Genomic DNA, 15,288 nt, shown 5'->3' on the forward strand with positions numbered 1-15,288 from the left:
TACGAGGGAACTTTTAGGGTGATGTCACTGCTATATCTTGATTGTCGTGGTGGACACAAGGCTGTATACAGTTGTCACAATGCATTGAAGTGTGCACTTAAAATTGCTAAATTGTTTTGTCAATTATTCCTCAATAAAGGTGATATTTTTAAAAATCCCTGCCTTCACGGGGCTTACATACCAGCAGGGGAGGAGAGGGTGGCAAAAAGCAAAATCAACATAAAATATAGAGTGAACCAGATGGTTATAGGCCCTGAAGAGGAAAATCACACAGGGGAGCAAGGTAGGAAGGAGGGATACCGTTTTAGATAGGTGGCCTGGGGAGTTTCAATAAGAAGACCCCCCCCCCACCATGCATTCTAATTCGGGGAGTCTGCAAGGGGTCCCAGCCACCCAGGTGATGGCTTTGGAGATACAGAGCTGGTTCCAAGCCCTCACTGTACAGCAGGGAAAACCAAAGACAAGAAAGGGGAGGGGACTTACTTAAGATCATGCAGAGAGACCACGGGATAGTCTGGACTCTGCTGCAAGCCGGCAGCCCCCTCCAATACAGCCCCCAGCCCTTCCTGCACCAGCCCACTTCCCTGAGCAGTCTTCAATTATTAGAGCAAAAGTTACTCCTGTTATGGGGGACCTAGGGGACAGAGAGGTCAAATGTTGGCCTGGCCAAGAAGAAGTGGTGATGTTGGCCACAGGGAAAGTCCTCTGTTGGTCCCCACCCATGCTGTGACCACTGAAGCTACAGGCTACAGACACAGCACAGGTGAGGGGCTGCACGAGATGGGGGATGTCCCTTAATCACCACCCATGCAAGACCCTTAGATGCATGTTGGCCCACAAGGGGCACGTTTTCTGGGACAGGCCAGATTTGAGGGTTCAGCACTCCCTCCATGAGGCCCTTCCTCACCTGGCCTAGTGTATCTCAGCCTCCAGAATCCTCTAGACCAGAGAGGACTGGATGTTACAGAAATGTTTCTTTTGGCTCACACAATGCTTTAAAAGAATCAGAATTACAACATTTAAAAAGCTGGTGATTGGGGCACCTGGGTGGCTCAGTAGGTTGGGAGTCTGACTCTTGATTTGGGCTCAGGTCATGGTCTAGGGGTCGTGGAATCGAGCCCTGAATTGGGCTCCACGTCAGCAGGGAGCCTGCATAAGAGATTCTCTCTCCCTCTCCCTATGTCTCTCTTCCCTGCTTACACTCTCTCCAAAATAATAAATAAAATCTTTTAAAAAGCTGAAGATTATACATGAAAATCCGTATTTGGAGCTTTTCTAAAAAAATAAGAAGATCTGGTGACAGTGGAACCCCCATACCTCCTATGCCTACATTCATTCATTCATTCACCATTTATTGAGCACCTACTATGTGTCTCGCACTATTCCATGCACTTGGGGCTACATCACTGAGCAAGATAGCAAAACTCTGCCTTACTGGGGCTTACGCTCTCACAAGAGGAACAGACAGCAAGCAATAGATATAGTAGAGACATAAATTATACAATATCGGAGCAGGTGGTAAGGACTGTAAGAGTCCCACAGGGGAGGTAGGGATCTCAGGGGTCGGCGGAGCTGCAATTTTTTTTGAGAGAGAGAGTGCATGAAGAGGTGGGGGGAGGGACAGGGGGAGAGGTAGAGAGAGAATCCTAAGCAGGCTCCACGCCCAGCGCAGAGCCCGACTTGAGGCTCAATCTCACGATTCCAAAATCACAACTTGAGCCGAAATCCAGAGTCATATGCTCAACCCACTGAGCCACCCAGGCACCCTGGGACCGGGGCGGGGGGGAGGGGGGAGGTTGCAATTTTAATTACAAACTAATTTCATCGAATCTTGAAGGCATTTAACTGTCTGATAGAACTACAAGGCAAATCGCATCCGTAATTCTAAGTGTTCTAGTATCCACATTAGAGTGAAAAGAAATAGGTAAAATTAATGTTAATCATTTATTTAGCCAACATCTCCAAAATATTATGTCAATATGCAATCAATATAAAAATTACTAATGAGATATTTTATATATATGTTTTGTACTAAGTCTTCAAAATTTGGTATTCTGAATGGAGATGCAGCTCCCACACCCCAGTTTGGACTAGCTACACTCAGGAGCTCAACAGCCACACGTGCCTGGGGGCTACTGTATTTGACACTGTGGGTCCAGAGTCTCTTGTGACAATGCAGACAGCCTGGGGCGCCTGGGTGGCTCAGTCGGTTAGGCATCTGCTTAAGTCATGATCTTGAGGTACCAGGATCAAGCCCCACATCGGGCTCCCTGCTCAGGGAAGAGTCTGCTTCTCCCTCTGCCCCTCCCCCCACCCGTGCTCTCCCTCCCTCTCTCACTCACTCAAATGAATAAATAAAATCATTTTTTAAAAAAGAAAAGAAAAAAGGAAAATGCAGACAGCCCTGTGGGAAGAAGCACAAGCACAGACCACAGTTCAGGGCCAGCCTCCTCATCTTACGGATGGAGGTTCTGAGCTCCAGGCAGGGACAGCGAGCAGCTGTGAGGCAGGCACCTGGGGAAGCAAGTACAGGATCCCAGGACTCTTCACGGTTGGCTTTGCCCTCTCAGCTCAACCTCCTGGCTTTCTGGATGCTGGTCCTGCTTGCTGGCTTTTAACTACGGAGCTCCAGGCGGTTTAGGGGAGTCCCAGGAGAGAGAGAGAGAGAGAGTACTTGCCCTTTAAACCCAGGCCTCACTGACTTTCTTGTGAAATTCTAAGGAGCTGGTTATCAAGAACCTCCCACGGGGAACAGGCTGTCCTCCCGACTTGACTCTAGATAAGCATCAAACCTCCGGCCCTGCCCCTCTGTGCCCTCCTCTGCAGAGCAGGGATAATGGGTACTTGGCCTATCTCCTAAGGCAATAATGGAGATAATATAATTGAAGCTCGACGGGCGCCTGGGTGACGCAGTCCGTCATAGCGTCTGACTCTTGGTTTTGGCTCAGGCTCAGGTCATGATCTCGGGGTCCTGGGACTGAGCCCTGCGTCGGGCTCCCTGCTCAGTGTGGTGTCTGCTTGTCCCTCTCCCTCTGCTTCTCTCTCTCGCTCTCTCTCTCTCAAATAAATTTTAAAAATTAAAAAAAAAAAAATCGAAGCTGTTTCCCAACTCTTAGACCAGGCAACTTAAGGAACTTCTCACACTCAGGACCCCTCCTACACACTAGAACATAAAACGCCACATCCTTTCCAGCGGCTTCTTGAAGCCACCCTCACGACCTCATGTCCTGCCCCACCCCCGAGTCCCAAGGGTGTGCTGCCCTCCCTTCACCAAGGCCTCTGCTCAAACCCCAGCTCCTCAAAGAGCTTTCCTCAACCCACCCCGCAAGCTAGCAGCACCCGCACCCCTCTGTCTCTGTGCTGCTTCCTCTTCTTAGCCCTTCCCATCCCCTGGCACGGCCTACACGAATTCCTTTCCACAGTCTGTCTTCACAGGTCAGCTCTGGACAAGGACCTCGGCTGTCCTGGACTCTTGCATCCCCGGCGCCTACCTACACACAAAACAGCAACTAACCTTTATTGAGCACTTACTACATGCCAGGCGCAGTGCTAAGCACTTTACAGACAGTAACTCAAGGAACCCCTCACTCTGCGGGAGGTACGATTTTAATCCTATTCTAACAGATAAGGAGGCTGAGGCACAGAGAAGTTAATTAACTGCCCCCCCCACACCCAGGTCACACAGGAAGTGGTCACACCAGGGCACCTGGGTTTCGGGGGTCCTCAAGTCCTGACTTCTGGGCTAGTGCATCGGAGCGCCCCGTAGCAACGCTGACAGCATGAAGATTAGATGGAGAAGATTCACAGTCACCGTGACCCCCACTCCCCTCACCCCTCACCCCACACTGGCCCTGCTTCAGCCAAACCACTTGCGCCATCACGGTTAAAAAAGAAAAAGAGGCAGGAGGGGCTGCGCGTGGCCCATTTTGACTGGTTACCCCATCAGGCAGGTGGCTGCCCTCAGGTGCTCCAAATTTATCCCTCTGATATTGTGGTTAATTCTTTTTTTTTTTAAGATTTTTTTAAAAATTTATTCATTTGAGAGAGAGACAGACGAGAGAGCTCAAGCGGTGGGAGAGGCAGAAGCAAGCTCTCCACTGAGCAGGGAGCCCGCCGTGGGGCTCGATCTCAGGACCCCAGGATCACAACCTGAGCCAAAAGCAGAGGTTCAACCATCTGAGCCACCCAGGCGCCCCTGATATTGTGATTTATAATAAGATCTACCTATTTGGTCTTTGTCCTCCATTTCTGCCCCGAAAACGCTGTAAATTTCCTAAGTGATCAGAGCAATGGGAGCATCTTTTGTTCTAATATTTGGCCTTGTGTCCTCAGTTCTGGAAATAGCTTGAGCCATAAAGGTGAAAGGAGTGTCTTGTTATTCATGACAAGCCCCTTTGAGCCACAGCTGAGTATAGTTACTGAGGTGACTGGAGGAAAACCGATGAGCACGATGAGCACGGGGGCTGGTTGCCAGGGAAACCCACCATGGGATCAGAAGGCAGGAACCCCTCACCTACACCTCTGGGCTGGGGAGAGGGGCTGGAGGTTGAATCAATCACCAACGGCCAATGATTTCATCAACCATGCCCGTGTAATGAAGCCTCCATCAAAACCCCAAAGAACAGGGTTCAGCCAGCTTCCACGTTGGTGACCACGGGAAGGAGCTGGGAGGGTGGCCCACGGAGGGGACCGTGGAAGCTCCAGCCCATTCCCCCAGAAACCTAGCCTTACGCACCTATTCCCTCTGGCCGTTCCTGAATCCGAGTTCCAGCCTTTTTAAGAAACTGGTCATCGGGTGAGTAAACTGGTCTTGGGAGTTCTGTGGGCCGCTCTAGCAAACGAATTGAACCCAAGGAGGGGCTCGTGGGAACCTCTGCTTTACAGCCGAGGAGTCACGAACACGGTGCAATCACTTGGACAGGTGACGGCATCTGAAGTGGGGCGGGCTTGTGGGACTGAGCCTCTCACCTGTGGGGTCCGATGCTCCCGCCAGGTAGACGTGTCGGACGGATTTCACCTTGTAGAGTGTCTCTCGGTGTCTGCACAGAACTGGGCAATGTCCTGGTGGCGCGGAAAACACTCCAGACCCTCATTCGTGGATGTGTGGTCTGTGTCTGTTTCTGCCTCGGCACCAGGGCTGAGTACTCATTACAGAAACCGTAAGAGCCCCCCGGTCTAAAATACGTACTACGTGGCTCTGTATGGGAAAAGTTTGCCGAGCCCTGCTCTAGGGTATGGAGAGGGTAGAGGGCAGGGCTATGGGAGGAGAAGTGGTCCAGGAAATCACCAAGAATGGGGAGGGTAGTGCTGAGGGAGTGACCGTGACCCAGGAAAAAGGGTGAGTGACCCAGGGGCTGGCTTAGTGAATTCAAGGGCCAGGGTCTCTCTCCCCTCCTGGCCTTTACATGAACTTCCTTTGCCAGCAACCTCCTCCCCACCACTCGTTCTGGAAAACTGCTCCTGCCCAGGAGCCCTTCTCCGTACTCCCAGAGCTGGCCCCCACGCCCACGCTCCTCTGAGCACACTGTGACAGGCCTCGTGGATGTCACCGGACTGGAGCCTCTGGGAGGCCAGAATCTCACTCCCCTAAGGGAGGCCAGAATCTCACTCCCCTAAGTGAGGAGGGGGGCTGCATGTGAACAAGCAAATCTGCAGAGACCCCAGTTTACCCCAAGAGCAGTGTCACCCCAAGAGCCGATGACGCTGAGTGACAGGGCCTGTGATGAGGGCATAGTCAGAGGCCAGCAGGGTGATTCCGGGCCTGAGGGAGTGGCCAGGTTCTCAGCAAGCGCAGCTGTTTCTGGGGAGCTTCTGGGGTCCAGGCACAGCACGGGCCAGTCAGTCCAGTGGCCAGGACTCTATCTCCCCCTCCACATTGGAGGCAGGCAAGTAGGACCATGGACAAACCCCAGCTCAGACGCAAAGCCAGAGCCAGGAGTCAATGCGTAAAACAAACAAAAGGTTTATTTAGAAGCAGGAATGTTGTCTAGAATATACAGTACAAACACAGCCTGGGAACTGGCCACATCCAGAAAGGGCCCCCTTCCAATCCAGAGCCGCCCTGGGAAAGAGCCCTGAGGCCTGAGGTCCCCCCACGTGGTCCACCAGGGGGCAGACACGCTCCATCGCCACCCGGCGTCCAAGGCGGGCAGAGACGCCGGCCAGTCCAGGCAGTGGGATATCCTGACTCCAAGGGAATCCTGATTTCTGGGAAGCTTTTACTTTCTCTTCATGGTAAAGGCTGGACTCTCCTACCCTCCAAAAGTTCAGCTGCCAAGTCCACGTCCAGTGGGATTTTTCCACAAGGGATCCAACCTGGGACCCAACTGGCTTCTCCAGGAGCCCCCTCTACCTTCCAGAATCCAGTCAAGCCCACAGGCGTCCATGCTCTGCAGGACTCTGGGCATGCATTTGGGGGATGCGGAATGACTCTTTCATGGAAAAGAATCCTTTAACAAAATTGCGGATTTCAGCTGCCTGAGGCAGGCCATTCAATGCAACCACACAGCTACACAGACCCACGGCACGCAACAGACATACGGACACAAGACTGGCTCTCAGCATCCCACACCCACCTGAGATCACGGCGGGCGCGATACCCAAGTGGCCCCGTGGTTTCCCTGGGGCCTGGGACTCCAGGAACAGCGAGGGGGGTTGAGGAGAAGAGAAGCACCGCCTGGGGGGGGGGGCAGAGGGAGGGCCAGGCTGAGGTAGGAGGACGGAGATGGCTGTGGGCCTCAGGCATCTCCAGTTCCTGAAATTCCCTGACAAGAGGTGTGGCCTTGCCTGGCCACCCCAGACACGGAGGGAGGAAGGGCGGGAGCCCTAGGTAAATTGGAGTGAAGGTGAAAAGCAGAGAACAGCAAACTCTGAGTTTGGCTTCATCGTTTTGTTGGCTTGTTTGCCTGCATGGTGTTTCCTGTTGGGGTTTTGTTATTGTTGTTGTTGTTGTTGTTGTTGTTTAACTGCCCCATGTTAAGTTGGCAGATTTTCGGCTAGAGGTTTGCCATCTTGCCCAAACTACAGTATTCACGCAGGTTGCTTGGCTGGGCCCTCTGGGGGTCTGATTTTCCCACCATTGTGCAAGAGGTGAATTTGGCAGGAATGGATCTGGACGGGCTACCAGCTAACGGGGGACCCCTGTCCCCTGCAGGCATTGCCGCCCCCGCCCCTGCACAGAACCATCTGATCAATGACACCCCTCCCCCCAGCCCAGCCCCCAATGCGAGCATCCTGTAGTCTCGGCATTCAGGCTCAAGCACTGCCCTTTCTCCACCACCCCTTCTCTGTGGATGACTCACGCCGCCTCCCTCCTCCCCAGCAGGCCCCGCTGGAAGGCAGGACGCTGGGGCCTCCCGGGAAGCCAGAGCTGCTGGGTAGAGCCCAGCAATAAAAAAACAAAATAAGGGCTCCAGAAGCCCAACTTGCAGGAGCAGCTGGGGGGCAGCTCTCAGAGCAGCAGGGGTGGCTCCAGGCTGGCCAGCACGTCCACGTCCAGCTAGCCTTCAGAGAAGGACGCACACTGTGATGGGAGCGGTTTTCCACAATTCTTCCTGCCTCGTCCTTCTGCCAGCAGATGAGAGGAAGGCTGAGGCTGTGGGGGCCATGAAAGGAATTTGGCTCAGAAAGGGCCAGAGTCCTGCAGGGTGGGGGGCCTAGAAGGACCAGCGAACAGCCCACCTCGGCTGAGACACGACTCACGCCAGTCTGGCTAACTGGACTTCATCCCAGCGTCAGGCACACCAAGGGGCAGGGGCTTGTCCTCCGGGTTCTCAAGCCGAGTCTCTGGAGCCCCTGACTGGGACTGAAAAGGGCATTCTTCCTTGGAGAAGGGGACCTGGTCGTCATCTGGGGAGCCGGAGGGGCTGGCATCCACGTCCCCCGTCGTGTAGCTGGCTTGGGAGGCGCACTGAGAGCCATGGTCGGAACCGCTGCATACATTTACGATGCAGGTGACGTTGACCTGGGTCCCGTGGCCACCTGACGAAGGCTCTGCTGAACAGAAGATGGGGGAGGGCGGTCAGTGGGGGGTCCTGGAGTGGAGGAGGTCTTCCCAGCCTCTCTGCTGCCCAAGAGAGACATTAAGTCAAAAGGGTCAAGAAGAGCGCCGGGCCCAGAGCCTAGAGGCCACGGTTCTAGCCCAGCTCTGCTGTGTAACCTCGGACAAGTTACTGAACCTTCATGTGTCTGTTTCCAGTTTCCTCATCTGTCAAATAACTCCCAGCTCAACTCACCCCACAGACAGGAGGAGCCAGTTACATAAAGCAGGTGACGGTTCTCGGAGAACAAAACACTCCCCACAAAGAATCAGAGAAGTGAGAAGGGACAGGAAGAATACGTTACCCAACACTGGTCAAGCAACCAGGAGGAGTTCTCTTCCCGTAACGGCAGGAAGCCTCGGCAGTCCCGGCCAGAACAACCAGGAAAAGGCCGGACTCCTCCATCAGCGGCCCCTTATCTGCTGGGCCCCCAGTCAACATCAAAGGGTTTGGAAATTGCTCCCTTACAGAGATGAAACATTGACCGTGGCACTGTCTTCATTCACAGCGTGGGGCTGCCTCAGTGATTTTATAAATCTGGGATTCCAGAATGGGGTGGGTGGTGGTTTGTCCTCATCACCGAGGCCAGGATGCCTGGAGCAGGTTCATGCCTACATTCCCGCCCGGCCCCGTGGGCACCTGCGTTCGCGAACTAGTGGGTGAGGGACCGAATGCTGCATGAACCGAGGAGCTAAGTGTAAGGGGCTAGATGCAGACTAGCCCCCCTAAGAGGGAGAGCTGCTCCTGCTGTCACTGCGGGGACTTGCCAGGTACCCAAACACACGTGGTGTCGGGTGCACGGGGAGGGCTCCAAGGGAGCCTGAAAGCAGGAGGGGGGCCAGCAAGCTGCTCTGCTCAGAACAGCCCCAAAGAGGCCGAGGGAGGGAGAGGTGAACTCATGGGGCTGGAAGGAAATTTCCACCCAAGCCCCCACGGCACCCAAATGTCACTCAGTCACTGTGGCCTTTGCACATGGTGAATGAGACACCACAGGGGCGGATGGGGGACCACGAGAGGGCACAGCGACATGTTCCCACAGTAGAGGGAGGTATTGGGGTGGGAGGAGAGAGGGAGAGAGCAGAGCTGACACCAGAGAGTGGAGTGGGGCAGAGAGCAGGGGCGGAGGGTACAAGAGGTGGGCAGCCATGGTCAAGAGTCCATGTCTGGGCCAAGGAGGAAGCTGCACCAGGATGACTGTGGAAGAGATGTGGCTAGGAAATCAGAAAGATAAATCCCAGAGACGGACAAAGACCAAGAGTTGATATTCGGAGCTCCGTTCACTCATTCAACGAAGGTTTAGGACCACGGGCTACGTCCCTTCCTGGGGGAGCTCTCAGGCTGGGGTGGGGGCACCGACAAGACATCAGAATGATGAGGGTGGGCTATGGCGGGGGACACAGAGGTGGGGCACCTCAGTGCAGGCGGCAGTCGGGGAGGGAGCAGTCCCAGAAACAGGTGACGAGTAGGAAAAGATATTGCAACCCTGCCAAGGAGAGGCCATGCTCATCTCCAGAAGAGGAAACTGAGGCTCAGCAGGGTTAAGGAGCCTGCCACTACAGAATCCACCCAAGAGAGCCCCAGGGTTTCTGGGGAGGGACCCCGGCAGGGCCTCCCTCCACTATGGGCACTGAAGCTTCTCACCACAGGGGACCCCTGCCACAGACCAGGCCCAGGGCAAAACGCATTCTGTGTAAATGGGGCCTTGGCTTCTCCAGAACCCACGAGGTCCCCACAATCCTGATGCCTCAGGCCCAAAGGGACCGGGCAATGGGCCACAGTGAGTGGAGCCCTGAAGACATCCATTTATTCATCCAGCTTTCCACCCCGCAGCTCTGGAACCTGAGAGCCCAGGGGGTATTCCTGGCTTTTCCGTTTACTAGCTGTGTGCCCTTGAACAAACTCTTCAACCTCTCTGGGCCTCAGTATCCTCATCTGCAAAATACGATAATATTTAATATTATACAATAATTTATATAATATACCACAAACATTATATAATATGTAACTATGTGACACTATAATAATATTATATATTTATATATTATGACATACACGGTAACTCCCTTCTTGGACACTGGGGACTCGAAGGACAAGCTGGGATCGTCTAGAAGGAAGGGTGTTCCTGGGGAAAGAACCCACATGGGCAAAGGTAGGCAGGATTTGGTGGGTTCGGAGAAATGAACGAGGTTAGTGGCTCCGCGTTGCACGTGGAGGGTAGTAGGGAGAGGAGGCTGGCAGGCGAGCCAAGGCTAGTCACACAGTCGTTCTGATGCCCTGCTAGGAACTCGGGCCTTGCCCTGCACGGGAGGCCTCGGAGGAGCCGGCTAAGACAGAAACCAGGAAGGAACAGAAAGCGGGGGGAAGGAAGGAAGCCAGGTGGGCTCCCGCCTCTCACCTGAGCTGCTGGAGCTGGCCCGGGCCTCCCCGGACCCACCGGCCTTCTCTGCACCCGGTGCTGGCGGCTGGGTCCCGGCGGGCGCCCTCCTGTCCGCGGCGCTGGCTGAGCTCTCCAGGGAGCTGCTGCTGGAGCTGGGGGCTGTGGTCAGCAGGTGCTGCTGCTCGGGGCCTGGGGTGCCTCGGGCCTTATCAGCAGGCAGGTGAGGCTAGAGGGGCAGGAGAGGAGGGAGGGCGGTCAGCCGGTCAGCCGGCTCCTCTTTCCACTTGCTTCCATCGCGCTCCTGCCCCCGCGTGCACGTTCTCCCCACACACGGGGCTTTCAGGACAGGAGAATTCTGCGTGGTCTCTGTGAGACCAGGCATCTGGCTGGCCTACTGGAGTGTGAGCCCTGAGAGGGTGGGGGCCGTGTGGTCCTGTTCACCAAATTGTCCTAGAGGTGGGGCAGGCCTTTCATCCTCGTTTTGCATCAGGAAACAGAGGCCCGGAGAAGGAGAGGGACTTTCCTAAGGTCACTGCATCAGCACAGGGTGATGTGGCTCAGCCTAGCAGCTGAGAGCATAGACTCTGGACCCACAGGACCACGTGGGTACAAATCATGACTCCATCACTTACTTAGCTGTGTGACCTTGGACAAGTTACCTAACCTTTCTGTGCCTCCTTTCTTTCCTATATTGGGGGAGTATTAAGAACCTCCCTCCTGGGGTTGTTGTAAAGATCAAATGGCTGAATATTCGTCACGTGTCCCGAACAATGCCTGTTCCGCAGTAAGCTCTCTGCACGGGTTTGTTACACAAGGGGGTGGGCACGCGACCACCACGAGCCAGATCTGGCCTGCGACTGTTTTTGTACATACAGGCTGCGAGCCAAGAAGGGTTTTGACATTTTTTAAATGGTTGGGGGAAAAAATGTTTAAATACCATTTTGTGACTTGCAAAATGGTATGAAGTGTGTTAGTGTCCAGACATGGCCACTCGCACCGGCTGACGTCTGTGGCTGCTTTCCTGCCCCAGCGCCAGGCTTGGAGAGACCTTGACAGAGACCGTATGATCCAGAAAGCCTGAAATATTGACTGCCTGGCCCTTCCTTCATCGACAATGTTTGCTGGCCCTTGCGTTTGAGCAATCAGTGCAGTGTAGACAGCCCTTGTTTAGGACCCTCAGCCGTGGGGTGCCGGCACCCCTTTCCAGATTCCACTGCCCAAGCCTGCTCTGCGACTATTCCTCATATCGTCTCCCCATAAAAGAACACGAATAACACCAACGATAAGAAAATATTAGCCAATATTTGAGTGCCATCCAGTGCCGAGGGGCGGAAGTCCTTCCAAGACACGGTACGGATACTTCTAACAGCCCAGTGTTTGCAGAGGTGGGACCCGAGGCCCAGACAGCTTGAGTTATTGGCCCAACGTCACACAGTCAGGACATGGTACGGGTGGGCTAAAACCCATGACCCGTTTCCTGCATGTCTGGGTTTTCAGCTCTGGAGGCTCAAGACAAGGAGGTGCCAAGTTCCGGGCCCCCTTGCTGGGGAGCACGTGGGAATTCCATCAGAGCCTGTGGCCCGTCCACACCAACTGAACAGGCACACAGCCCTTGCCTTGGGTCTGCGTGATTGCCGGATCCCAGAGAGAAAGGAGACAGAAGGGCCCACGTTCTCATTTATTGCCCTTGGCCTCTGGCCTGTGCCGAGCGCGAGGGTCCCGTCTGGGATGGCAGCCAAGGCAAATGAAGGGCTGGGGGGATGCGGCCCAGGACAGAAGGGAGAGGTGAGGGTCAAGGGGTGGGGGCATGCAAGCCCCTGCTCCCCAGGAAAGGCCTTGACCCCTTGGCTTTGCTCCGCTCTCCAGGGGCCAACAATTTCAAGGGTGCTCTGGGCAGCCCACCCTCTCTGGCCAATCACTGCAGCCCCCTGGGGGGCCCAGCCCGGCCCACCATGGCTATGGCTTCTCCCACAAATGAGCCTGCCCCAGCCCTTAATTCCCTGCGGCCAGTCCACTGTCATCGGACTGAAGGATCTTTTTTGCAAGCTGTCGCTTGAGGCCACCGAGTCCCAGAGAGGGTGAGTCCCCGGCTCCGTATCACACAGCTGGCCTGGTGTGTGGTGGAGGCACAGCGGACCCAGATCAGTGTCGCAGAGATGCTGCCTTCCCACGGCATCCTGCCTCCCTGGTTTACGGCCCCAGCTTTGGAGGAATGGAAGGCATTTCACATTCTGCTGAACCCTTGCCCAGGTGGTCTGACTTAGGCCATTGGACGGCAGGCCCTCCTACCCCTGCTGCGAGCTTGGACAGGCAGGGGAAGGAGGCACAAGAGGGGGATCCAAAAGTCATTCCTCAAAACACCCAAAGAAGGGGCTTTGGGGGCCAGCATCCTGCTCCTCTCCTTGTGGCTAGGGCTGGGCAGAACAGGAACCCCCAAAGGTCACAGTCCACCTCCTTCCCCCAAAGCCCCAAGTTGCAAAGTTCAGGGAGGCACCAAGTGCGGCAGGTGCATCCTGAGTGCAGCTGCTTGGGCTGGGAGGGGGGCACTGAGAAGGCTCGCTCCAAAACACAGGGTTCCAGCCAGCCAGCCCCCATCACGGCCCAGCCCCCCCAGGGGCAGAAGCAGAGCCACCGCAGAGCCACCAGCTGGGTCCTCCAGATGCCACAGCTTCCTTGTCTGTCTGTGTGAGCGTGTGCTCTTGAGGCTTGCACATCTGTATGTACAGGTGTGGGGATGGGGGGGTGAGAAGTGTGCACACGCACCTGTCTACGGGGGGGGGGGGGGACAAGACCAGGGCGGGTGCATATCTGTGAGTGGTGCTGTTAGTGTACGTGCTGGGGCTGGAGAAGAGAGGCCCTCCTAGGTTGGTGTCTCAGGCTGCTCTCATTAGCTGTGTGACCTTGGGAAAGTTACTTAACTTCTCTGAGCCCAAATTTCCTAGGCAAGACAATTGGGGCAATAATCATACTGCCTGGGTCGGAGCGTGGCTGTGAGACTAAATGCTCAGAACTGTGCCTGGCACACGCTCAGCGCCTCACAATCGTTCACTCCTCTTGTGAGACACGAGCCCATGCCGGAGGGCGTCGGCGGGAGTGACAGTGGGCGAGTTCCCATGCATAGCCCAGCTAGGCTCCCTCCTGGCAGGCACAGCCACTGCCCGCAGGCTGAGGAAGAGTGGGGCACGGGCTCAGCGTGGGGCCGGGGTGGGAGCCGGGGCACTGGAGGGCCCCGGGGAGGAGGCCCAACCTGTGGGGACAGGCCCTGCTGCGGGCCGAATGTCTACCGTGGCGGAACAGCATGGGGGGAGCGGGGAAGGGCAAAGCCTGCGGATTCCCACCGAGCTTCCAAGCTGGACTCGGCCACTCACCCAGGGGTCTAACCTTCCCTGGGTCACTGACCCTCCCTGAGTCTGTCTCCTGCTCTGTAACATGGAATCGGCCGTAGTGCTTCCCTCGCGGGGCTGTGTGAGGATTCGGTGGCCGGGTGCAGGCGAGAGGCCTGGCGTGGGTGGCTCCGGGCCTCTTCCCAGCCACCAGTGAGTAAGCTCTCGGGAGCTTGAAACCAGCCTTGGGGGGAATGTTTATATGGTGTGAACAAACACCACAAATCAGAGTCTGGGTGGTTTGTTTTTTGTTTTTTGTTTTTGAGCTGCCCAGAGAGCCAGTTACCAGCACACCACGGGGCTCTCTGCTGAACCGCACTCAAAGAACAATCGAGTTACACTCAGTGAACAGAAACTCAGTGAAGGGAAAGGAGAAGTGGAGGCCACTGGGCCACGCCCAAGACACCTCCGGGGCGCAAGTGTTGGGAAACACTTGGTCGGGACAGACACTGCGGGAGCAAGGAGGCTGGGTAGAGCCTGGGGGTGCACTTGCTCTGCACCCCACGAGGCACCAGCTGTGAGCACCCCTGAACTGAAGCCAAAAGATAGGAGGGCGTGGCATTTGTACCCTGGGGGAATGGGAAACAGTTCGCACTTGCAAGCGGGTCCGTTTGTCTAACGCAACACTGCAGGACAGGTGGGCCACGAGTCCAGAGACAGTGCTGTGTGACCTTGGGCAAATCACGGTCCCTCTCTGCACCTCTCTTCCTGCCAGCCACATCAGGAGCTGAGATCAGTCTCAGGTCCCTACCAAGTCCAACTCCCTGTGTAAACCTTGGGCACTGGGCCACCAAGGGCTGAGCTTCTTCCTAGCACGGTAGTTCTCGGTCAGGGGCGATTCTGGCCTCCAGGGGACATTCCGCGATATCTGGAGATATTTTTGGTTGTCACTCCCGAGAAACGATGCTAGCGGCATCTCATGGGGAGAGGCCAGGGGTATGACTGAGCAGCCCACAGTGCACAGGACAGCCCCCCTCCCCTCCAGGGACAAAGAATGATCTGACCCCAGATATCAAAATTGCTACAGTTGAGAAACCTTGCCCGAGCAGGATTGGGGACATGGAGGGAGTTCCTCAGACTCTACTTCCTCATCTGTAAAGTGGGTAAAAATTCTGCCCTTCCAACCAGGTAGAGGTTAGAGCAGACACGGTGTACTGGTTCCTCCAGCACCCATTCCCAAGCCCTGCCCTCCTCTCCTCCACCACAGAGGCTGGAAAAGCAGCCAGGGGTGGTCCCATGACACGGCTCTGGCCCATGAGACCAGAGAAGAAGCCCACCCAGGGCTTCAGGGACAGTGTCTGACTTGCTGGCAAAGGCACCAGCGCCGGCCTGGCCACGTTCCCCTCTTCTTTCTGCCTCAAACCTGGAGCTCCCCTACAGAGTGGGGCCCGCGATCTTGCGAGGTAAGGCCACAGGCAAGAGAACAGAAGCCGACAGGCGGAAGGGGACAGAGCCTGGGGTCCTGCTGGCCTCACAGAAGGATGTAACT

The 15,288-nt window shown here is 55.6% G+C and overlaps 1 protein-coding gene across 3 annotated transcripts in view; it reads right to left on the reverse strand.

The window, feature by feature from the left end:
• Positions 1-5,946: 5,946 nt before the first annotated feature.
• TNFRSF1B (TNF receptor superfamily member 1B) overlaps positions 5,947-15,288 on the reverse strand; it is a 33,830-nt gene continuing 24,488 nt past the window's right edge. Inside the window, exons 9-11 of one of the 3 annotated variants that reach the window (XM_045777932.2) lie at positions 10,435-10,642; positions 7,681-7,995; positions 5,947-7,594 (exon numbers count right to left, since the gene is read on the reverse strand). In XM_045777932.2, the coding sequence (XP_045633888.1) occupies positions 7,712-7,995; positions 10,435-10,642 (492 nt within the window). In that variant the 3' untranslated portion in view covers positions 5,947-7,594; positions 7,681-7,711. Of the gene's footprint in view, positions 7,996-10,434; positions 10,643-15,288 lie in introns of all 3 variants that reach the window. The other 2 variants (XM_045777934.2, XM_045777931.2) reach the window with 2 other exon arrangements.

Source organism: Ursus americanus, chromosome 33 (assembly GCF_024610735.1).
Source record: "Ursus americanus isolate L20-20 chromosome 33, mUrsAme1.1.p, whole genome shotgun sequence".
In the NCBI taxonomy this organism is placed as follows: domain Eukaryota; kingdom Metazoa; phylum Chordata; class Mammalia; order Carnivora; family Ursidae; genus Ursus; species Ursus americanus.